Source organism: Calidris pugnax, unplaced genomic scaffold, assembly GCF_001431845.1.
Source record: "Calidris pugnax isolate Ruff unplaced genomic scaffold, ASM143184v1 scaffold270, whole genome shotgun sequence".
Taxonomy (NCBI): Eukaryota; Metazoa; Chordata; class Aves; order Charadriiformes; family Scolopacidae; genus Calidris; species Calidris pugnax.
The window spans coordinates 1,125,583-1,151,554 of record NW_015091277.1 but is presented as its reverse complement, the minus strand read 5'-3'; the positions used below and the strand labels follow the sequence as shown (position 1 = coordinate 1,151,554).

Here is a 25,972-nt window from a genome sequence, read left to right as displayed (position 1 = left end):
GGGGGGGGGGGGGGGAAGGAAATCTAGGGATGGACAGAATAAAAATGAGAACCTTTCATCCTCCATCATGTGTCTAGACTGGTTTTATACTCATTACCATGTAATAATTCAATAGAGGTCTAAATTAAATTTTTAAGAGGTTAAGAACATTTTCCCCCGAATCTTTAAACAAGAGCTGAGTGATTAGTGCAGATTAGAAAAATGAAAAATCTTAATGTAATGGATTCCATACGTTGATACAGACATTAAAGATGGTGGTTTGCAGGTAACATTATATTTATGTACAATGTGACATTTCTGATTAGCTACAAGTTTATACCAACACACACATACAGCATAAAGATTATAGTAATTTTTAAAATATTAAAGGTATCCACAGCAAGCATAAAAATAGCCCTTATCAACCTCACTATTAATCTTTCTCTTTGCCACCTGCATTTTAATAGACACCAAATAAGGAAACATTTTTAATTATCAGTTAAATAAAACTACCTTTGATGAGCTGGGCATATGTATGAGGATGTATTCTGCTTTTAGAACTAGCTGATTGATTAGCCAAAGAAAGCAGGGAGTGGGGAGGGGAGACAAGAAAAAAGACTGTTTCGAGACATAATGCCCTGAATTCCCAAATTTAAATACATGATGATAGGTATCAGGTGGGATTTTGTAGGGAGTTTGAACAGTTGCCTTGGAACACAAGGCTCACTAAGATTCACTTCCAAATAAATCACAAATGGCCAGAGGCAGTTAATGTAATATATATACATAATATACATATAAATGCTTGCCAAACTAATATATTCTTAAAAAGTCTAGGTCAACTGTGAAAGTGGAAAGGAGGGACCTTTTCTAACTGAAATAAGTGACTACTGTGCATTATTTAAGCAGAAGGAAGAGGGAAGTCCTCTGAAGAAGCAATCAGCAGAGCCACCTTAAAGACAACTCCTGGACAAACTGGATTAGAAATCCACTGATATACAGCAACGTCTGTATTTTATTTTCAAAATACTATTCACTCCCTTTGTCCTTGCCATTACTGCTCCCTGCAGCTTTTTACAGTGAGTGGATTAATCCGGAACACAATTTCCCTGAAAAAGGGAAGCAATAAATTCATTCTTTATACTAAACGAAGGCATAAAGGCATTAAAATGACCTGCCCGAGGTCAGAGAGTTTAACTCAGTCCATGCTTCAGCCACCAGACTTGTCCCTTTCTTTCCCTTTTGTTAATCAGTTGCTAGTATCACTTACTTTTGACGTAAACAGTACTTCCACTTGGCAAGACGACTACATTGGAGGCTGGACTGGCGGGTCTGGGGGACTTCACTGTCGCTACACTGCCACTTGGAACAGGGGTGGATGTTGGGGTTGAAGTGGTACTTGTGTAGGAATAGCAAACCACCACTGAAGAGGAGAAAAGACACCTTCCGAATAACTGATGTGAAGAATCCCATTATTCTACCACTATTTTTAACAACTGAAACGGAAGCCAAAGACTTACTGGGTCATTATCCGCGTCTTTGCCTCTGCAATCCTGTTATTGTTGAATACTCCCCAGTTTGACCTAAGCATAGCCACGGAATTAATGGCCTTCAAAGACAACACAGAGATCTAACCTCCCCTCCTCCCGTCCCCAGACATCTGTGCTGCCCATTCTAGATTTTTATTTATTTATTTACTTGTATCGATCTGCTGTTTTACTTTACAATTTGCTATTTTTCATTTTAGCATTAATTCAATATTTTGATTTTTTGCTTTTCTGTAAATCACCGTATCTAGACTGGTAACTGTTAGTAACTTAGTGCCTCTCCTCAGCAGTACATCAGCTGAAGAAACCGAAATATTCCTTCAGTAATGAACAATTGATTTTGCTAATCAGCTGTTTTAAACTGTTGCTTATAACTAATAGTACAATGATCCAGTATTTCTCAAAAAAACAGAATAAAACAGCCTATTTCAAGAAGTGTTACACATTCTCTACTTGCACGAAGCAGAATTTGAGCCTATTCAGCCCCACTAGATGGAATGTGTACTAGCATTATTGAAAAGGCATAAGCACAGCAGAAAGCAATCTGTTAACTCCATAACTTGGTACATTTAACCTGAAGGAAAAAAAAATTAAAACAAAAAGAAGACCCACAAAATTTTCTTGACTTCCATCAAAACCTCCTTACATTCTTAAAATGAAGTGTTCTGAAACACCTTTCATCGCTTAGAGAACTTTACAGAACCTTAAGCCATCAAGCTAAGTTTTTATAGTTTACAGAGCTTCTCAAGCTAACCAGTGAATTTCCTCCTTGCTTTCTGGCATTATTTTTTTTAATTCCACTTGCTAATGCACTCACTAACACAAAGCTGTCAGATTTATGCTGCAGATGCTGCAAAGGCATCTTTCTAAAAAGGGAAAAAAAAAAGAAAAACCCCATTTTTTTCATATTTCTGTGACGCTGTGCAGTAAGAACGATTTAGAATTTTTATAAAACAAAAATCTAACACTTAAAATCTAAGATAGCAAGTTATGCCGTGACGTTATTTTTAAATTCCCAGAGATTGCAGTAGAATCCCAAGCTTTCTCTCACCTTCTTTGTTTCCAGTTTCTGCAGGAACGGGCAGAGATGCGTTGTGCTGGACGGCTGCGTTGGCGACAGCGTTCGCAGTAACAGTAAAAGCCGTTTGAGGAACCAGCCGCGGCATCAGCGGCACCAGTCGACGACCTTCTATAGACCATTCCGAAGAGCTATTTGGTCCCGACATACTAAACAGAAATACACCTGCTGTAAGTATTCTGCCCAGTTTCCAAAACAATCAGTACTCTCATTTAAGCACCTTTTTTCTAACAGTAAAAGCCTACAAGGCAGTTTCTAAAGACATACTAGAATAATAATCTTCAACTTTCTTCATTTCATGAAAGCCCTTACGTTTTTCCCACCTGATGTAGAAATCCTCCCATAGAAAATTTAAGAATTGCATCTCATTTTACCATTTTGTTTCACGGAGCCCTTAAAGGGCCAGAGGCCGTGGATATTCAAAACCCCATAATTAGATTAGCTACTGTTCAGGTAGAGTTGTTACACTCTCTACTTCTGGATGACAAAAATGCCAAGATGTCCAATAGATTCCACAAAAGACTACTGAAATCGATTATGTTACAGCAAAAAAAACAAAACAAAGCAAATTCGGCTTCTAATATAAACCTTGTTTTACCTGAAAAGTTTTTCAGACTTATTAAAATAGTACCAAACAGGGTAACACGACGTGAAATGATTTAAATACACCCTGTAGCACCTTCCTCAACTGCCACCAACCTGCTGCTCTCATTTTCCTCTTAGAATTTACACACAAACCAGAACAGTTCCAGAAAATGCTCTTCTTATCTAGATGGAGAAGTGTTTCCGTTTATGACTGTTTTACGTGACTCATTTGTCAAATCAGCAAAACCAAATGGCAAATTGTTTTTCAATGCTGTTACGTTCATAAGCAAATCAACCCATTTAATGTATTAATATATTCCGAAAAACAACTTCTCACGTGAACTATCGCAAGCAAGTCGCAGCAAAAGCTACCACAAATTAGTTCACAAAACACAGAGGATCTGCTCTGGTGTTAAATCCTGATACGCTTCAGCATCCTTCATACATATTCATATAGTACAAGCAGATCTACATCAGCTGAGGTCAAAATACATTTTTAAAAATCAAAAATAAGACTACAGATGTTGCATATAGCAAAGCTAGCAAAGTCGGCTTTCCTAATGAGTTAGAGAATTATTTAAGTTAAATACTGTATTACCAACCAGCACTTACAAAGAATTACCACAGGAAAAAAATAAAAGAGATGCAGCACTGCACAATTGCACCTTGTCTGGAATATATCTCATCCATATGAAGTTCAACACTTCAGGACAAACCTTATGCTTCTTCTGTAAAACCCTAAAACCAGAACTACTGCTTAAAAAGGAAAGTCAATTCAAGAAAATAAACCTGATATGAGAATTAAATGCTTATTTTCATTATTTTTTTCCCCTTTCTGTAAAGGAGTATAAGAAAGTTGGTGGGGTTTTTTTGCAAACAGCATATTTCTAACTCTCTAAGCTTGAATATTAGAACACTAAAACGTTAAATGTCCTTCTGCTGCACTAAAACATTATGCTGATTTTGGCAAATCTTGGATCACACAATTGCTAACTCCAAGCAGGACTTCCTTTTCTTGTCCCCAAAACCCCTCAGCTACAACAAACTTAAAAATCACTGGCTGTAACACAGAAAAAGAAAATAATATACGCACACTTGCAATCCATCTCTGTTTAAAGCCAGTTCTGAAGAGTAAGATCGTTAAGTAGCTATCAAAGATACACAAGCACTTGCCCTCTTGCTCCTCTCCACCTCCCAAAATCATGTGGAACTTGCAAAAGCAAACACAAGGAGGAACCAGCCCAGTTGATGCCAGCACAGCAGCTGCATCAGGCAGAGAACAGGGGACACTGATGTCACCAGTCAGCTTGCTGCAGTTTTTTTTTTTTTTAACTCTGACCATTTTTTTTCCCCTCTGTGCTGCTATGTTGTTTTCCACTAATCTCTGCCACCTCATTCCCTCCCTTTGTCTTTCTATGGAGTTAAGTCCCTCTTAATATAACCTTGCCAAACGGATTTAAATAAAATTGAAGGTAAACCAAAAAATAATAAAGCAAACACGTTCATCCTGCTTATGAAATTCTCTTTTTTCTCCTGGTCTGTCTTACAGAAAGCTCTTTATGACAGAAGCCTGTTTCTTATATCATACTTACAGAGTGAACAAGATGCCTTCAGATCCAAAAACTAAATAACTGTTTCCACTTCCCTGATGTAAATCTGATACATTAATTCCTTCATCCATACGCTGTTTTAACTACCATTCTTTAAAGCACCATCAATCCTCAAAGTTCTATCGTTCAGTTAAGGCATAATGGATTTTCCAAAGGGTACTTTTGGAAATCACACAGAAAATGACCTGTAACTTACTTGTGTGCAATAGTCGTTAGTCGTTCATCATTTACTGCTCTCCGAACTTCAGCACGATGTCGCTCCGTTGAAATACTATTAAAAAAAAACAGCAATATATTTTAGTCAGAGGGAGACATGAACATTTATCTAAAACTTCTACCTAAAATTAAACTTGTGAATAATCTGCTCAAGAGACGAACGGGAACAGGCATTTACATTTAAGAGATTGTCACTTAATTTCTGCTATCACAGTGAGAAAGAATGAATGTATTACTGAAGAATGAAAAGAAAATTACAGTTCATAAGGTACCCCTATGAAACAACTAGAATCCAACCTCCAAAGGAGAGCAATAAATTTAAAGCATATGGTAGGAAAACTTGCAAAACCGTGCCAAGTTCTTTCGTGATGTAACTTGGGTTTAAGCATATGGTAGGAAAACTTGCAAAACCGTGCCAAGTTTTCGTGATGTAACTTGGGCCCAAAGACCTTGAAGTCCTACCTTGATGGACCTCCAAGGTAGCTGACCCCCATGAGCTACCTGCAATCCTTCTAACACTCAGTATCTCACAAAACACCAACAAAACAGTAAAGCTTCAAGCACAGTTGCTTTCCTTATTAAAAACTCAAAGCAGAATAGGAGTTAAACCTCCACAAGATGGGAGAATTGCTTCTCTAAATTAAGATTTGCTTTGTGATCCTGGCGATAGAAAAAGCCCACAATACCTTAAAAAAAAAAAACAGGTCACTGGTTCTTATTTTAAAAAGGCTGGGGTTACCTAAGCACTTTAGAGAGTTCTCCAAGAAGATCCTTCTTCTCTTTCGTAAGGTCTCCCTGCGCACGTAAGGCACTGATGACACCTGCATAGGCCTCCAGTTCTGAAGAATTAGAGCAAATATTTTCTATTTAACATTCACAGCAAGGGGGAAAAAAAAATGTTATTTTCAGTATTACTGACAGTATTCTATTAATTTTCAAAAGCATTACGAGGAACATGTCTTTCAATTATTTAGTGCTTTTCAAAGAAGATTGATGATTTAGAACTCCCTCAGTCAATTACTCTGCAGCGTACAGCTTTTCTATTAAACAATTGTATCATCACAGAGGATTATCTGGTTTATAAACCCAACCGAATATTTCAAGCTCGCTCTGAGCTGACAGCTCAGCCAGAAAGCTTGAAGAAAGAGTCCCCAAATTTGGAGTGTCGCTCAGAACTCTCTAGAAGCAGGAGAAGAAAAATCTTTAACGGGTATCATTACTAGAAGTTCCATGTAAAAGCTTGGCTTGAAAAAGAGCCACTGATTCTTTTTGTAATGCTGTTGCTTAATTAGCAGGAGAACATCAGCTCTAGTCTGTTAAATACGATCATCATAATCTTTTATGCCAATTTACTTGATACATAAAACTGCTTGAATCTGAAAAGAATGCAATACACTGAATTAAACCCGCTCAACACAAAAGAATCAATCCAGCTATTCTTAAATGTAGACCCATCGCTAAGATTAACTCACAAAAATTCAACTCTGATTTAACATAAATTTGTAATTCCAGGTGACCTATGTAAATGCCCTGCTATCGGTGTTTTGAAAAATAGAATAGTTGAAGGCTACTGAAACTTCTGAAATTCTGTCCTGCTACACCTAATGCAAATAATAGAGTCTGTTAATTTTGCCTGAGAATGACTTGCTGTTCTAATCTTAGCACAGTTTAAGGAAATGTTACTGAAACTCCTGCTTTAAGCCAGAAATACCAATTCTTTCGATACTTACATGGGTGCCTTTCATTCCGCACCCCCATTTCGGCAGCCAACCCAAACCAACCCCAAAACAGATCCCAGTGAATCAAAAGGCAAGAATAAAAGGGGCAGGGTAAAAACCTAACACCTCTGAAGTTTGCTGCAAAAGAAAGACCGATGCTGCTCTGAAAAGCTTTCAGTTGAGGATTCCAAAGAGCTAATTTACAAATCAAATCAAGGAATTGTGCTGAAAAGAAGTCCTGCTCCCCTGTCCTGATTAAAGCAGACAAAACACAAAGCAGAGTCGCTTTGCTTAACTATGCAGCCTGCACAGGGATGCTGAGTGACCTACAGAAGCATTTGCAGCTTCAGTTATAAAACATTTGCTAATTAATGCAATGGTTATTACTAATATCAACATTTATTTAGACAACCATGTTACAATATTTAAGATACTAATTATTTTCCTCTGTTAACAACATAAAATAATTCTCAAATACAACCGTATAATTATTTAGCATGGATTTTTTTTTTATTTTTAATAGAGATCCTCTACACTCGTATAATTATTTAGCATGGATTTTTTTTTTTTCCTTTCTGTATTTTTAATAGAGATCCTCTACACAAGGGCTTTAAAAATGCACATTCTGGCCTTTTGGATGCTAGTAAAGATTACTGAATAGCTAGCAAAGACTACAGAACAGCTGTAACTAGCTTCTTCACCCTTATGTCTATGCAGCAATCACTAATTGATGCACTCTCTTTCCAACACCAACCAGGTTTCACAAAAAAAATATCATTATTTCTGAGCATAAGGTGCTCATCATCCCCTTTGTCACGTATAAGCCATGGATGCCACAGAACAACGCTGGGTGCTGCACACCTCGGGATGCATTTCAGCCTCATCTACACCACTGCACCTCACCCATGAAGAATGACCCCCCTATTGCCCAATGGTCAACCAAAGAAGACGCTGGGATGAGAGATGGTAAAGTGGGACTCTACCAAGCAGATGAATACTGCTGGATGTGACCATTAGACAGATATCCACTCCCACTGCCCATGCTCCTTCATCCTCTGATCTATTTAAACTGAGAGTTTCCCTACCCTGGGAGAGACACGGCTTCTCCAGGCTCTGATCCTCTGTTAACGCTGGCAGGGCCCCCTTGTGGGGACACAGCTCATGCCAGCAAAAATAAAAAAAAAAAAGACATTTTTTTTATTATTTTTTTTTTCCGTCAGCCTAGGTTATGTCATTGAAGGAGGTGTAGCTGCAGCTCTTGTTTGGCTCAGCTGCAACCAAGGTTCTGCCAGCACAACCGCCGGCAGCTGGAAGTTCTTTTTTTTCCACGCTCCCAGCCAGAGAAGCTACGTTAACAAAATATAGTAGCACAGATCCGGCCCAAATCTTTTGGCATCCTGCACTTTCTCCTAGTTTTTTCGTACTTCTTGAGCCTCGCTTAAGAAGCCAGGGCTGTCACCTTAATGGACGCACAGCTTCGTTGCAATGTCGTCTGCAACATCTGCGTCACCGTCTGTTTCAAGAGAATGCAAATCCCAGATTCCCGAGAAACAAAATGAAAAAGGGCAAAGCAAAGGAAAATAAATTCTCAGCTCTCCAAAAATCAAGCGGATGGCTTCACGATGTATGAAAACCTTGGCACAGTTAAGAAGTGCAGCACATCATCTTTTAACATTCAAGTAAAATGAGAACAAGAAAAGCTGCGACTTGACTGTCACAGGAAGTTAGAGGCAGTCTCAACTTTCTTCCTGACATCATCTCCTAAATTATGCTCCTCAGAAGAAAGTCTGAAAAGAAATCAAGTTGTTTTTTTTTTTCCCCACATAATTCAACTGGCAAAAAATCCTTAACTAAATAGGAAGAATTTCAGCACTAACAACTCAAAAATCACTGCACAAGATCAGATCAACGGTGTAACAAAGGATTCTCTCTCCTGTGGCAGCCAAAAGTGGATGAGGAAAGAGCACATATTTTTATTACCTTCCAACATACAAAAGCAAGTCTCCTTGTACACGTGCATTTGCAAGGACAGAGCACAAAAAAACCCCTCCCAATATATCTCTATTGGGCAGGGCTCTCAGATAGTGAGCTACGCTTGAAATAATGCAAAAAGCTCCTGTTGTTATGAGTTGGGAACATTGTTTTCACATTTCCCTATCGAACAGCGTAACCGCAAATCACAAACTACCTTTTTTCTTCTGTTCAGGTCTTTATGATAGCACCTTTACTACTTGAACTCAGTCCCACAGTGCCAGTTAAACCAGGGTTCCATCATTTTTTTAGGGTAGAAAAAGGTGTCTAATACAGAATTGAAAAACAAAGACCCTCCTTTCACAGTCTATCCCACTGCATGTTAATAGTCGTGAAAAGAACAGCAGCACAACACTGCAACATGGAGGCAGAGATGGACCAGGACTTCCATGAGAGATTCTACCAAACCAAAACGACTCTGCTCTACTCATTTTGCTCAGGCAGAGAGCATCTGCCAAACATCATTTTAAGCCAGGGCTGTCAAACCAATGACACATGCAAAAAACGCAGGAAATGACTTGTAAGTTGCCTGTAGACATATTAAAGTATTTCGTGGAAGCAGCAGCCAGGCAAATCTTAAAAGGGCAAACATACAGACCCACAAATTGCATCTTACTGTACCCAGTTTGCGAAGGATCCTCTTGCATTCATCTCTGCTGAGGTCCAGAAGGGTTGGCCACACCACAGGCATCTTTCCCTTGCCTCTGCACCCCCACAGAGCTCAGCCTCGCTGAAAAAAGGAATACAAACGCAGTGAGCTCAAGCCCATCGTTTATTGATTTCCCAAGCCGATTAACGTTAACTCTCCTCTTCCTCCTCACAACTCCACCGACACATTCTGCCTCTGTAATGGCACGCTTTGCCATGCAGGAATTCACCAGTTTCACAAGGGCACGGACTTCCTACACTCTCCTGCTCGGATCCATCAACCAAGCTTTTTTTACCGACTTTCCTACCTCCTTCTCAAGCCTTTTCTTTTTTTTTTTTCCATGCCGAAACGCTCCCCGAATTGATGTTCGAGTCTCCTCCCTCTCTTTATGCACAGAGCACCTATTATAAGAACTCTTCCAGCTAACCGCACGCCCCCCCCCCACCCCCCCCGCTTCCCCTCGGGGAATACATTTAGCACTAGCCTATTATATGACAGAATAGCAAAAACACCGTGAAAATTCGCTTTCCACGGACCGACATCAATACCCCTCCCTTCCCTCCCCCCAGAAAAAAAAAAAATAAATAAATCCCCAAACAGGGGAACACCCCCCGTCGCCCGATCGCATCTAGGCGAGATTCCGGGGGTGGCGGGGAAGGAGGAGGGCGCATCCCCCCCCGTTGCAATGAGGATAATAAAGGGGGGGGAGGATAAAATTAAAGAAAATAGAAGCCGGAGGAGAGCGGGGAGAGCCGGCTTGTGCCAGCCCGCGGCCGCGCCGCCTTCCCCGGGCAGGGAACGGCACAGCGGGGGGAAGGGGGGTGGTGGAAAGGGGGAGGCACCGGGAACAAAAGCCCCGGCGCCGTCTCACCTTCCAGCGCCCGGCTGGAAAGAAGGAGGGAGGGAGGGAAAATCCTACAAGGGCGGCCGGAGGCAGCCGCCACCCAGGGACTCTCCGGCCCTCGGTCCCCGCCGGGCTCCGGTGGGGGGAGGAGGAGGAGGAGGGAAGGGAGCGGCAGCCCCCAGGGCCCTCACCGGCGGGAGGAAAGGAAGGGAGAAAGCGGGCGGCGGTGGTTGCTTCTCTTCAGGCGGAGGACGGGGCGCTGCCTGGCCGGGCCCGTGAGGGGGCGGCGGGTCCCCGCCGTCCAGGGACGGGGAGCTGCCCCTCTCCCTGAGGGGGTTAAAGAGCCCAGGGTAAAAGCGAGGAAACGCAGACGGGGCTACCGGGGAGCGGGACCCACCTGCCCGGCCGTGCCTGGCACATCGAAAGGCTCCTCGGCGGCAGGGCCCCTCCTCCCCCCCCTCCCGGTGCCGCTCTCGGGTTTGTTTAGTGGCGGCTGTGGCGGCGCTTCCCCGGGCCAAGATGGCGGCGGCGCGCACTGCTCATGCGCGGGCCGCCGCGGTGTACGCCGGGAATCGTAGTTCCCTTTCCCCCTGCCCTCCTCGGCGAGCGAGGAGATGGCAGAACGAAGGGGGTCAAGATGGCGCAGAGCGCATGCGCATCGGCGCAGCGGCATGCTGGGAGTTGTAGTCCTGGCGGCGAGGCGGCGGGGTAAAGCGGCGTTGGCCGGGCCCGCCATGGGGACGGGCAGCGAGAGGGGACAAAACACCCCCGGCCGCGCGTTGTCCGCTTGGGCGGGAGGGTTGGCACGTACCCCGAAATTTAAAGAAATCTGGCGGGGCTTGACATCAGCCCTGACGTCATTTGGCCCTTTCCAGCTTTCGGCTTCAAAACGAGTAGCGGTGATGCCGTGCAAACCGCTTCTGCGTGATCAACGAGGTCGTAAAACCCAGGCTGCCTCAGGGCGGGTTTCGCTCCCTGCTGCTGAGGGACATTAGCATAAATAAGTAAGTTTTAATTAGAATAAATTGCTCAGGGTTATACTGTGGTGTCATTTACGCTGTTGGTTTAGCTGTACTCAGCAGGAGCGGGTAGATTTGCTGAAGCCTTTAGGCCGCAGTACAGTTAATTGTCTCAGTAATTTTCCTAGCGGTAGACGCAGTGCTGCGTTTAGGGTTTTAGTGTGAGAAAAACATTTCGTTAGTGTTTTTTCCCCAAGTTTGGGACTTGTTTTTGCTCTCTCCAACTCCCTGAAAGGAGGGTGTAGCCAGGGGAGGTCGGTCTCTTCTCCCAAGGAACAGGCCATGGGACAAGAGGAAACGGCTTCAAGTTGCACCAGGGGAGGTTTAGGATGGAGATTAGGAAAAAATTCTTCACCAAAAGGGTTGTCAAGCCTTGGAAGAGGCTGCCCAGGGAAGTGATGGAGTCACCATCCCTGGAGGTATCTAAAATCTGGGCAGACAAGGTGCTGAGGGACGTGGGTTAGTGGTGGGTTTGGAAGCGTTGGGTTGATGGTTGGACTGGATGATCTGCAAGGCGCATGAGGGGCGCGTGTGGAGATGGCGAAGGTATCATTGCCCAGAGATTTCTTTGCTTGGCATCCCTCTCCTTGGAGGCACCCAGCCTGGGCTGTCCTTGCTGCTGTACCTCCCAACTAAATTAATTATTTTATGAAATCCAACATCTGGAGAATCATAAAATCATATGGGGTTGGAAGGGACCTCTGGAGATCATCAAGTCCAACCCCCCCACCGGCGTGGGTCTACCTAGAGCAGGTCGCACGGGATCTTGTCCAGGCGGTTTTTGAATGTCTCCAGAGAAGGAGACTCCACCACCTCTCTGGGCAGCCTCTACCAGGGCTCTACCAGTCTCACAGTAAATAAGTTCCTCCTCATGTTTAGATGGAACTTCTTATACGCAAGTTTGTGCCCATTTCCTCTTGTCCTGTCACTGGGCACCATTGAGAAAAGACCAGCCCCGTCCTCCTGACTCCCTCCCTTTAAGGATTTATAAGCATTGATCAGAGATTTGATTGATTCTGCTACAGGAAACCTCTGGTCAAGCCTGAAGAAAGAGGAAAGAGTGTGTGTGGGTGAGCATCACCATGAATGATGTGCGAGCGCTCGGGCAGCGGCTCCTCCTTTAACATCCACAACCACCTCCTCCCCAAACTGACACTTTTTGGAGAGGGGAGATTTAGATTGGATATTGGGAAGAAATTCTTCACTCTTGTGGGTGGTGAGACACTGGCCCAGGTTGCCCAGAGAAGCTGTGGCTGCCCCATCCCTGGAGGTGTTCAAGGCCAGGTTGGATGGGGCTTTGAGCAACCTGGTCTGATGGGAGGTGCCCCTGCCCATGGCAGGGGTTTGGAACATCATGATCCTTAAAGACCCTTCCAACTCGAAACATTCTGTGATTCTATGATTTCCCAGCAAAGCCATAATTATATCTCTTTTAAAAAGTCCTTAGATGAGATTAAAAATAGAAAATATTTTTGGGGTGCAGCTGAAGCTTGAAAACAACGCATCTGTCTGCTTGTGGGTGCGTGTTAATGGCCCGAAAGCAAAAAAAAAAAAAAAAAATCCATAAAACTGCAAGGTGATCACTGGAAAATCATACTAAAGCCCGTCAGGACGAGCTTTTTCTGTCAGGTCTGCATCTCACAGGGCTTTGTTTTTTGCTGCAGGCACTTGTTTTCCACGCTTCATCTTGCACGCTTCCTGATTTTGTGAAGCAAACGGGCGCCCAGGGGACAGACAGTTTGATGAAGAGGATTGCAGGGCTCCTCCTTATGCTGCTTTCTCCCAGAAAAAATCTCATTTTATAGCTTGCTTTTACAATCCCAGGAACAGCTGGACGTTTGCTGAGGTGAAGACAAGGCGGGTGGATGGTGTGCGTTGAATCACAGCACCTATTTCCAGACTTGCAAGTGCTCTTCTTTCCACCCCACTATAGATAAAAATGTTTCTTCCCTGTGATCACCGATGAGCATTTTCTCACTTGCAATCTCCTATTGTTCTTCACAGCGGTATAAATCTCAAGTACTTGAAAACAATTATGCTGAGCAGTACAGGAGAGCTAGAACAATTCTCCTTCTTTTTTTTCTTTGATGTATTCTTAAACAAGAACCAGCTGAAGGCCAGCAGCAGCATCTCTGCGTAGTATTACCTAATAAAAATAAATGTCATCAGCCTAAAACGGAGGGAAGTAGGTGCAGACCAGGTTAGTGCCAGAAGCTGAAGTTTTCCTTCACAGGTCAGAGACACCACTGCAAACTCATCTGGAAATGTGCTTTTTAATGTGATTACTCTGGTCAATAGGAACAGGCAGTACAGCCTTGCCGCTTAAAGAAATAAAATAACCTTTTTGAGGTTTAATTGTCAGTTCTAACCATGATGCTCTAGCAGAATATCAGCTTTATTGCACCTGAGGTGTTTATCAGCTGGCCCTTGTCTTTGTAGAATCATTCTGTGAGCAAGATAATCCCCCAAACTCTTTTTTCTTTTTTAACAAAATTTATCTACTAAGGTGTAGATTTTAGCTGGATGTTTTCTTTGAGTTTGTGTGCCCATTAATGCCCTCTGTTCTCATACACGCTCTCCAGTGAAATCTCTGCTAACACCACAGATCAGAGAGAGCACAAATCTGCTTCCTCAGCCCTGCTCAGCAGTTATATTCATTAAACTTCATTACATCAAGTTGGCATTTTTTTTTAGATCTTTAATTATTTTTGTGGATGGAACTGGCCCCTTGGGTGAAAAGTTATTGTGGACAAGGTGGACAGATGCATGACGACACTCACGTATGTACATATGTGTGTACTCAGGAAAATGGTTTACGCTTCATTTCCTTCGGCACAGGGAACAGGAGAGAGATGTGAAAAATGAGCCGGTTCTGTATGAAGTGTCTGAAGTTGCCATTGCTACATTTCTACAGATGTCCTAAGACGATTTCCAAGAATACTTCTTTTTTTTATTTATTAAGAATGAAGACCCGGACTTGAAAATATGTGAGAGAGGTCCAGAAAGTCCAAAAGCCAAATTCTGCTTGTACTTATGGCAGCACTGTTGCCATTTTCTTCAGATTAACCTACAATCAATTCTCTATGACCCATAAAAATGGGATGACTTGACACACCATGGACAAAGCAAAAAAGAAACCCCAAAACACATAAATAATGAGTCCTGTAAAGCATAAGTAACCTGAACGAAGGCCAGAGCTCTGCGGCGGTTGATCAGCTGGGATGGATCCACCAAGGTCGTCCCTGCAGAGGATCAGAGGTGACTCCCAGAAGATACATCGAGCCCAGCAGGCTTCAGTGAGGAAGGTCTTCTAACTGGTCCCGGGAGCAGCACGGATATTTCCATAAAACTAAATTAAAAGTTATCTGGACTCAGAATGACTTCACAGAGCCAGCTTGGATCTTCCGGACTAATCCAGGGAGGTCACCTGAAGGAGAACAAGACTTGACAGCATTTCTTTATGTCTGATGAACAAAATGTCAAGATATATTAAAAAAAGGAAAATAAAGATAATATGGTTTAGACTGACTGTGTTAATACAGAACCACGGCAAAGTCCCACCGGTGAACTTTTCTCAGTAAATTCATATAAAATCAAGAAATGCATTGCGTGTGAAGGAAGAAAATGCTGAATGTGAAAAGGCCAGTGTTTTTTCTAGCCTTAGTTGTTTTCCAAATGTTAATCACTTCTCATTACCTACATCCTCGGTTTCTGACTGAGTCATCAGTTAAGAAGGCTCAAAATTACAGAGCACTTTCTGACTGTTCAGAAAGCAAAACAAGAGATAAACTTGTCGATAGCGGCAATATTTCGCCGTTTCCTACGGAGGCGAGGCCCAACAGTGTGAAAAACACAAGGTAAAAGCAATTTGTAAAAATCCAATTTATTTTGCGGCCGAGGCAAGCTAAGAACTCATGTCATTAAAACAGCTTCAAAGCAGTAAATTACCGAATTTTTGGAGCTTGGTGTTATTAAGCTGGTTCCTTTAGCTCTAGATGTGCTCACAGCAGCTCACCGTTAAGCTTTCCTGTTCCAGCCAGCAGAGGTGGAACTGGGACTCATCAAACTGGGACCGACAGTTATTCTTCATCTGATGGTGACCTGGTGAGCAGCCCCGTGCAAGCTTTATCACCTCTCTTGTGCCTCCCTTTCCCACTTTTATAAAGAGTTTTAAAAACTAATGGCAGGCGGTGATATACAAAAGCCACACATTGTTATTAGTAACAGGGTGCTGATGGGTATTTTTTTTACAAATTTGCTCAATTATCAAAGAATCACAGAATAGTTCGGGTTGGAAGGGACATTAAGGATTACCTAGTTCCAGCCCCCCAGCCATGGGCAGGGACACCTCCCACCAGACCACGTTGCTCCAAGCCCCATCCAGCCTGGCCTTGAACCCCTCCAGGATAGAATCATAGAAAATTATATAGGACGAGGGGTAAAAATTGATAGAAAATTGGTAGGAGGAGGGATAATGGTTTTAAATTGAAAGAGGGGAAATTATCGATGAGATCTCAGGAAGAAATTCTTTATTGTGAGGGTGGTGAGACACTGGTCCAGGTTCCCCAGAGAAGCTGTGGCTGCCCCATCCCTGGAGGGGTTCAAGATCAGGTTGGAAGGGGTTTAGTGGGAGGTGTCCCTGCCCAGGGCAGGGGGTTGGAACTCAAGCATCTTTAAGGTCCCTTTCAACCCAAACCATTCTATGATTCTATTCTAGATGCATTTCAGCAAAATTTGTTCTTCCTCCCAGTAAGGGAAAGAAATGCAGTGACCATCAAACAATCCTACTTTGTATTACATTCTGTATGACCTGACATCCTCAGATCCCCCATGAGCTTAAATAATACAATTTTCATCCATTACAGCCACTGGTCTAATTAATTAAACTTCCTGGGCACTTATAGAATAATCTACGTCTCACCACACTCCCTTCTAGCCCCTAAAACAATGGGGAGGGGAAGACGACGAGCTTGGGAGCATCGGGGAGGAGATGGCCCATGGGAGGAGCGGTGATTTTTCTGGCAGAGAAGGTGATTTGTATGCAGCCCGGGTCATCGGCAACAAAACCGCGCTTCTCAGCTCTTCAGGGGCTCACAGCAGCCTCAACCACTCTTCTGACTGGGTTATTAACTGCATCTCCGCTGGCGTGGCCACAACCTGATGGATACAGACTCCAAAAATAATCCTTTTTCTTCAGAGCAACCCTTCCTGGGTAGCAAAGAGGTGGATCAGTTTGGTACTGGGTGAGAACCAGGCACAGCTGCTTTTCTGCTATAAATGGGGAATTTTCAGCTTCCGAGAGTTTGACGTTGAGAATTTGAAAAGCAAAATTGGAAAATCAAGGGAAAAAAAAATATATTTCTATCTGTCTGACAGCAATTGACAAACGTAAGAAACCCACTATGCTTTTATACAAAGACGAATGCCACCTTGTAGGTGATTTAAATTTTTAGGGAATTTAAAGATGGTTTAAAGTATCATCCATGTCTCGCATAAGAGAGAAATAGCCTGGATTCGAACACAAGTTCAATTAATTCTTGGTCTTTTTTTTTTTTGTTTCCCAGTTAAATGGCCAAACCAATGGAGTTTTCGCTTCTCTTAAGAGGTTATTGGGTAACTCGATGCCTTTCCTGTAAGCATCTCCGTTTTAATTTCATTCTGTTGCCCTCAGACCACTCCTAAACTCTCTCTTCCTCCTCAAATGCCTCTCCCCACCCCCCCTTCACATTTTTTTCTCCTGGTTTAGATAAGAGCAGAAGCCTCAGCAATGTTTAGGCGCTGGCAGCTTGCCTGGGGGGAGCCCTTTTATATACAGCCCTGTCAGATACCGGGATTGTCACCCGGGGACTATTCGTATTTAAATCCCCAAAGATATTTCAACTGCTTTCACTGAAGGTGGCTTTGTGTTGCCAGTTCATAGAGATTTCCCCCCCCCCCCCTCTATTATAAGTAATTCATAGTATATTCAACATATGTATTTATTTTACAAATTGTAAAGCTTCAGTGCTGAAAGCATCTGAATTCAGCACGGCTTAAATCCATCAAAATGCTACTGTGTGTCGAGCCAAGCACTGATTTAAACATTGTGCTATATTGAGGCAAAAACTCGATTAGATAACCTCAGAGAATGACAAAAAATAAAACCCCACCCCTTCATGGTGTCATTCTGTGGCATATCAAAGAGCGAATTCAAGTTGGTGCCCTCTGCAATCTAGGGAGGCAGATGCAAACCTCCATCCTCTTTGTAGCGTGCTGTGTTGGTGAAGAATGATTAAACTCGCTGGGAAGAAAGCAAAGGTGCTTCTCAGAATAGAAAACATGGCAATAAGGTGAAGGATTAAAGTTTATCGCTGCCCTGTGCAAGTTCTGCCCTTATCTTAGGGCCACATACACGTATTACAAACCAAAGCAACTCTAGTGTGCTTCTGCGATTCGAAGAACGTACCCCAGATTAGCATTTAGCAGAATTCAGCCCCACTAGGACCTGATTTGCCTTGTGTTTTAGGCGAGATTGCACGTTCTCCCTCAAACTGCACTTTTAACCCATCAACAGGCTGCCCTGATTCGAAGAACGTACCCCAGATTAGCATTTAGCAGAATTCAGCCCCACTAGGACCTGATTTGCCTTGTGTTTTAGGGGAGATTGCACATTCTTCTTCAAGCTGCACTTTTAACCCATCGACAGGCTGCCCGTTTCTTAGAAGCTCAGATCAAGCCCATCGGTGAATGATTTCCTCCTGATTTTACCAAGTATTTTTACAAGGCTGGATGTGCTGCAAACGCTGAGGAAGCAAGAGAAGGTATCAACCTGCAAAGGATGTATCCCACCTCTCTACTGAGACCAGGCAACAAAGGCATCTCCACAGACAGCAGGATAAACAGTTAACGATCATTAATTACCTAATGGCCAACAAAACTAGGCATTTGCTTATCTTGACAATCACTGACCTTCTTTTTCCCTAGCAACAAAACCGTTTATCAACTCTTTACCCCCAACTGGTTTTGAAGGATCTCATTCATTTGCCTCAGGAAATTATCCTGGAAGACTTCTCCGACGTGAAAGTTTACTTTAAAATAATTGTGAAAACAGCAATGGAGAAGGAAAGCAAGCTGGCCCCGAGTTTGCAAACCATTTTTGTCACTGTGCAGCCTTCACTGAAACTTTGGGAAAAGTTCGTGTACTTTTTAAGAGGTTAATCTTAACAGCACAAGGCTTAGCAAGGCTTGGGCAGACAAATAAGGACAACTCGTCACTCCTGGGCTGGAGCAAGCGAATAGGGAAAATAAAAGACATCCCAGACTCCCTCACTTTAACTCCTTCGTGGGGATATAAATGTCTGTTTTTCCATCAGCACGGGCTGTAATCATCTGCTTGGGCTGGCTGGGCCCTTCAGAAACTGCTTGGAATTTAGCAGGGGGCTGTGAGTAAATCGCTGTAAGTACAGGTCATTTGGAAAGCTCTGCCTGTGCACAAAACCAGGTCATTTGGGCAGACTCTCCAAACATGATCACAAAAAAAAGCAGTGCTGCAACAGCCACAGCCCTCTGGATCTCCTCCTATCGAAGACCTGATACAAAACCTAGGAAAATCTGCGTTCTTTAAATCAGATTTATGAAAAAATAGAAAGATACCCGTAGAATAGGAAAAATGCAATGGGAATTGGGTCTGGCAGGCCTTAAATATCATCACAGACGTTGCTAACTCGCATTTGCAAAAGGCTAACCACGAGGGGAGAGCCAGGATGCATTATTCCAACTTATGGTTGGAATTAAGTCTCGTGTTAGTCACTAGTATTGCATACTTCAGCAAGCACTCACATGGTCTGAGATCCTCTCACACAGTGTGTAAGACTTAAATTATTCTCCACCTTTGCCTCCCAGTTCTCCCTGGACACAAGCAGCTCGATTTTCATCCTCTCCTTGCGAATTTCAGCAGGTCTCAAATGGAGCAAGAATACAAAAACACCTCTATGGGATTAACCTGATGTCCATTTAGTTCTTACAGGCAGGTTCTCCCAACAACAACAGGGCTTGCAGGAAAATATAATAGTAGTAAGAGCCACAAAAGCATTTTAAACTTCAAATAATCTCTTGCAAATAAACTTTTAATAGCAGGACGCCTGCAGGAGTACACAATGGTACTTAAACAGTACAGTCAGAAAATAAAGGCATACTGACTTTCGCCCTGGGAAAGAGACATGCAGTTCATCTCCAGAAATACATTAAAGAGGTTATTTCACAACCACTATTACGTGATATAGAGATCTAAGATACAGCTGACCTCAGAGGCACAGCACGGAGACAGAAAGCAATTAAAAAATCCACACAAATGCACAAAATTCCTTTAAGAATAATTTATCCAGAGAATAAAGATTATACGTACAACACTACTAATACAGTCTATAAGCCCCATTCCATGTGAACAGACAATAGACAGACACAGGTGGAAAAAATGCTGTGAACACTTGAATAACCTGGAGGATTATTGAAGACAAAATCACTTATAAATCACTTATAATCAAATTATATATGTACATATAAGGCTACTCTGCAGGAACGAAAAAAAGGATTTCACTGATTTTTGTACTCTACAACTGAAGCTAATTTTTGGAACTTCCAACTAAATAGTAATGTAAGCTAATTTTCTTTAAAAATAACAGACTTCTAGCAACATTGTTGGGTTTTGAAAATAATTCAGTTTATTTTCTTGCCATTACATAGGAATCACTTCAAAATTAGTCTCTCCGTAAAAAAAACACCATTAACTTTATCCACAAGTCATTGCATCCATTTTGTTAAGAAAGTTCACATACAAATATATACACATTTAGAAGATAACAGCCATAACATGCTTGTATAGTGATTCGAATGACATAATATCAACTGAAGCATTGGTCAGGAGTAGCTGTTTAGAAATACATTAATTTAATACCGTTCTGGTTCTGCTTCTTCAGAACCCCGAGGATTTTCACTTTTGTTCAGTGAATCAATTTGGAGGGGAAAAGGCCTTTCAATTGTGGGCAAAAGAGAATAACAGTTATTTAAGGGTGAAGAAGTACTTTTTGATACCTAACCCGGTTTTAAAAGCGTTTGAAAATTAGGGAGCCTCATGTTAACGTAATACAGTCACGTCTTTGAACTATTACTGCAAATGAAGATGATCCCATTCTCCCCTTGCGTCAGCATTAACATTTATGCAATCTGCACAGCAAATCAGATCAGTTACCTGAATTAAATCTAACCTAAAGGTAAATGTACATATTTAAAAAAAGGTTCCTTATCTGATTAGTTCCTTTATAGGGTTCACTATATACAAACATTGGCAATTGCCCAGTAAAGTGAAAGCAGTCAGGTGCAGCTAAACTGATCTTTAGATTTGGCTTAAATGACTGCTCCAAACTACTTAGAAGGAATGAATCTGAGTTAAGAGTTCTGGCAAAGAATTAACACCAAATAAATTGATGTTATTGCAAACGCAACATGCTTTGAGATTCCTAGTTTGAAGGGCACTGGATGACAAGGCTCCCTCAAGTGAAAAGTTAGCTTTTGTCCTACTCATACTAAACAAAAAAGCTTACGAATTTTGAAGCGAGCCAAAAGGAATCACCTAAGTAATTTTTGTTTGTTTGTTTTTCCTTTATGCACTTTTTTGGAAAAGATGCGTACTTTACCTATTTCATAAATTTGGATTATGCCCAGAAAATCTCCATGTCAGGATGCTTTTTATGTCAGCTTAAAGCTATATACAAGGTGTATCACAGCTGAATTCTTACCTCATAGCACTATTACCTACTATATCTGAAACAATGATCACTTGCCATCAGCCTCTATACATTTCACAGGTGCTATATCTACATCCTCACAGTACCAGCAGGCCACACTTAGTGAATGAGTCTTTTTATTCTTCCAGCTATGCAGTTTTCTGTTCATTTTTTTTTTCTCCCTAAGCTTCACTTCATTTTTACCTATAACAGACCTGGCAAAGTCTTCACGCTAGGCATACTCCCTCTTTGATTACTTTATTGTTTAAAATATTCGTCGTTTTTCTCATTATCCATCAGGGATGTGGAGTAACAACATATTCCTAAAAAGCAAAACAGAAGTGTTACGGTTGGAGAAACCCACAACAATTTATCGTCGTTTAGAAAATTACTGTATTACCCAGTGACCCCTCCCCACCCAGGAAGGGACATTGGGAAAACCAAGGAAACATGAGAGTTGAAATATAAATAGATTTAATAGGATAAGACTAAATAATTAATATTAATAGTACTAAAGAACCAGTATGGATCGTGATACCAATATAAAATATACAAGGATTATTCTCAGCCTGTATATCAGCAGGAAGCTGTGCACTCCCAGCTGCAGACAGCAAATATCCATGGCTTTGGGAGGAAGGGAAGGACTCAGGGTTCCAGCAGTGGGGTGAGAGGTTCTCTGGACTACCTCTCTGGGAGCCAGAGAACTCCTCAGCAAATTCTCTAATTTATACTGAATGTGATGTTCATGGTATGAAATAATCCTGTTGCCATCTTAGGTCAAGTGCCCAGGCCCCACTCCTCCTCATCCCTGCACCTGGCAAGGCTCGAAAACACCGAGACCTTGAATCCCACACAGCCTGGCTGGCTATAAGGTAAATATTTTCAGGAATTCAGACACCAGCCTTCTAAAAGTGAAATTTTCCCCAAGCTTTAGAAGAGAAATTAGTCCTGTGTCATAGAATTGTCTAGGTTGGAAGGGACCTTTAAGATCATCAAGTCCAACCATCTACCTCTCTCTGATAAAAACCCATCACTAAACCAGCTTCCCCAGCACTATATATTTGAATACCTCCAGGATGGTGCCTCAACCCCCTCCCTGGGCAGTCCGTTCCAATGCTTAATAACCCTTTCAGGGTAAAAATTTTTCCTAATGCCCAATCTGAACTTCGAGCTGCACTTTTAACCCATCGACAGGCTGCCCTGAAGATGATCCCATTCTCCCCTTGCGTCAGCATTAACATTTATGCAATCTGCACAGCAAATCAGATCAGTTACCTGAATTAAATCTAACCTAAAGGTAAATGTACATATTTAAAAAAAGGTTCCTTATCTGATTAGTTCCTTTATAGGGTTCACTATATACAAACATTGGCAATTGCCCAGTAAAGTGAAAGCAGTCAGGTGCAGCTAAACTGATCTTTAGATTTGGCTTAAATGACTGCTCCAAACTACTTAGAAGGAATGAATCTGAGTTAAGAGTTCTGGCAAAGAATTAACACCAAATAAATTGATGTTATTGCAAACGCAACATGCTTTGAGATTCCTAGTTTGAAGGGCACTGGATGACAAGGCTCCCTCAAGTGAAAAGTTAGCTTTTGTCCTACTCATACTAAACAAAAAAGCTTACGAATTTTGAAGCGAGCCAAAAGGAATCACCTAAGTAATTTTTGTTTGTTTGTTTTTCCTTTATGCACTTTTTTGGAAAAGATGCGTACTTTACCTATTTCATAAATTTGGATTATGCCCAGAAAATCTCCATGTCAGGATGCTTTTTATGTCAGCTTAAAGCTATATACAAGGTGTATCACAGCTGAATTCTTACCTCATAGCACTATTACCTACTATATCTGAAACAATGATCACTTGCCATCAGCCTCTATACATTTCACAGGTGCTATATCTACATCCTCACAGTACCAGCAGGCCACACTTAGTGAATGAGTCTTTTTATTCTTCCAGCTATGCAGTTTTCTGTTCATTTTTTTTTTCTCCCTAAGCTTCACTTCATTTTTACCTATAACAGACCTGGCAAAGTCTTCACGCTAGGCATACTCCCTCTTTGATTACTTTATTGTTTAAAATATTCGTCGTTTTTCTCATTATCCATCAGGGATGTGGAGTAACAACATATTCCTAAAAAGCAAAACAGAAGTGTTACGGTTGGAGAAACCCACAACAATTTATCGTCGTTTAGAAAATTACTGTATTACCCAGTGACCCCTCCCCACCCAGGAAGGGACATTGGGAAAACCAAGGAAACATGAGAGTTGAAATATAAATAGATTTAATAGGATAAGACTAAATAATTAATATTAATAGTACTAAAGAACCAGTATGGATCGTGATACCAATATAAAATATACAAGGATTATTCTCAGCCTGTATATCAGCAGGAAGCTGTGCACTCCCAGCTGCAGACAGCAAATATCCATGGCTTTGGGAGGAAGGGAAGGACTCAGGGTTCCAGCAGTGGGGTGAGAGGTTCTCTGGACTACCTCTCTGGGAGCCAGAGAACTCCTCAGCAAATTCTCTAATTTATACTGAATGTGATGTTCATGGTATGAAATAATCCTGTTGCCATCTTAGGTCAAGTGCCCAGGCCCCACTCCTCCTCATCCCTGCACCTGGCAAGGCTCGAAAACACCGAGACCTTGAATCCCACACAGCCTGGCTGGCTATAAGGTAAATATTTTCAGGAATTCAGACACCAGCCTTCTAAAAGTGAAATTTTCCCCAAGCTTTAGAAGAGAAATTAGTCCTGTGTCATAGAATTGTCTAGGTTGGAAGGGACCTTTAAGATCATCAAGTCCAACCATCTACCTCTCTCTGATAAAAACCCATCACTAAACCAGCTTCCCCAGCACTATATATTTGAATACCTCCAGGATGGTGCCTCAACCCCCTCCCTGGGCAGTCCGTTCCAATGCTTAATAACCCTTTCAGGGTAAAAATTTTTCCTAATGCCCAATCTGAACTTCGAGCTGCACTTTTAACCCATCGACAGGCTGCCCGTTTCTTAGAAGCTCAGATCAAGCCCATCGGTGAATGATTTCCTCCTGATTTTACCAAGTATTTTTACAAGGCTGGATGTACTGCAAACGCTGAGGAAGCAAGCGAAGGTATCACCTGCAAAGGATGTATCCGACCTCTCTGAGGAGACCAGGCAACAAAGGCAGCTCCACAGACAGCAGGATGGTGCCTCAACCCCCTACCTAGGCAGCCCGTTCCAATGCTTAATAACGCTTTCAGGGTAAAAATTTTTCCTAATACCCAATCTGAACCTTCCCTGGCGCAACTTGAGGCCGTTCCCTCTTGTCACATTGCCTGTTCCTTGGGAGAAGAGACTGACACACACACCCCCCCCCGCCGCCGGCTACACCCTCCTTTCAGGGAGTTGTAGAGGACAAGAAGAAAGCAGACAAAAGATTAGGTCCTCACGCTACGTCCTGAGTTCGTTTTTAAGGTAAATAGATGAAATTTACCACATAAATACGTTCTCCACAGGCAGGCCCGGCGGTTGACAGGCCGGCCCTGTCCGGCGCCTCAGCGCACGCGCGACGCCGCCGCCGGCCCCTCCCTCTCAGCGCGCGCGCGCTGGGCGTGGGGGGGGGGGGGTAGAGCGGCGCACAGCCGCGAGCGCATGCGCACCGCTCATCCGGGGCCGGGCGCGGTGCATTGTGGGAAGGAGGCGGCTCTTCTCCCGGCGGAGGGCGGATATCAGCAGGAAGCTGTGCACTCCCAGCTGCAGACAGCAAATATCCATGGCTTTGGGAGGAAGGGAAGGACTCAGGGTTCCAGCAGTGGGGTGAGAGGTTCTCTGGACTACCTCTCTGGGAGCCAGAGAACTCCTCAGCAAATTCTCTAATTTATACTGAATGTGATGTTCATGGTATGAAATAATCCTGTTGCCATCTTAGGTCAAGTGCCCAGGCCCCACTCCTCCTCATCCCTGCACCTGGCAAGGCTCGAAAACACCGAGACCTTGAATCCCACACAGCCTGGCTGGCTATAAGGTAAATATTTTCAGGAATTCAGACACCAGCCTTCTAAAAGTGAAATTTTCCCCAAGCTTTAGAAGAGAAATTAGTCCTGTGTCATAGAATTGTCTAGGTTGGAAGGGACCTTTAAGATCATCAAGTCCAACCATCTACCTCTCTCTGATAAAAACCCATCACTAAACCAGCTTCCCCAGCACTATATATTTGAATACCTCCAGGATGGTGCCTCAACCCCCTCCCTGGGCAGTCCGTTCCAATGCTTAATAACCCTTTCAGGGTAAAAATTTTTCCTAATGCCCAATCTGAACTTCGAGCTGCACTTTTAACCCATCGACAGGCTGCCCGTTTCTTAGAAGCTCAGATCAAGCCCATCGGTGAATGATTTCCTCCTGATTTTACCAAGTATTTTTACAAGGCTGGATGTACTGCAAACGCTGAGGAAGCAAGCGAAGGTATCACCTGCAAAGGATGTATCCGACCTCTCTGAGGAGACCAGGCAACAAAGGCAGCTCCACAGACAGCAGGATGGTGCCTCAACCCCCTACCTAGGCAGCCCGTTCCAATGCTTAATAACGCTTTCAGGGTAAAAATTTTTCCTAATACCCAATCTGAACCTTCCCTGGCGCAACTTGAGGCCGTTCCCTCTTGTCACATTGCCTGTTCCTTGGGAGAAGAGACTGACACACACCCCCCCCCCCGCCGCCGGCTACACCCTCCTTTCAGGGAGTTGTAGAGGACAAGAAGAAAGCAGACAAAAGATTAGGTCCTCACGCTACGTCCTGAGTTCGTTTTTAAGGTAAATAGATGAAATTTACCACATAAATACGTTCTCCACAGGCAGGCCCGGCGGTTGACAGGCCGGCCCTGTCCGGCGCCTCAGCGCACGCGCGACGCCGCCGCCGGCCCCTCCCTCTCAGCGCGCGCGCGCTGGGCGGGG

At 43.0% G+C, this 25,972-nt stretch overlaps 1 protein-coding gene across 1 annotated transcript in view; it reads right to left on the bottom strand.

Annotated features, from left to right (window-relative positions):
* EMSY (EMSY, BRCA2-interacting transcriptional repressor) overlaps positions 1–10,760 on the bottom strand; it is a 50,373-nt gene extending 39,613 nt beyond the window's left edge. The window contains exons 1-6 of the mRNA XM_014960614.1: positions 10,655–10,760; positions 9,386–9,494; positions 5,755–5,854; positions 4,996–5,070; positions 2,578–2,753; positions 1,250–1,402 (exon numbers count right to left, since the gene is read on the bottom strand). Coding sequence (XP_014816100.1) covers positions 1,250–1,402; positions 2,578–2,753; positions 4,996–5,070; positions 5,755–5,854; positions 9,386–9,455 — 574 coding nt within the window. The 5' untranslated portion in view covers positions 9,456–9,494; positions 10,655–10,760. The remainder of the gene's footprint in view (positions 1–1,249; positions 1,403–2,577; positions 2,754–4,995; positions 5,071–5,754; positions 5,855–9,385; positions 9,495–10,654) is intronic.
* Positions 10,761–25,972: the final 15,212 nt, after the last annotated feature.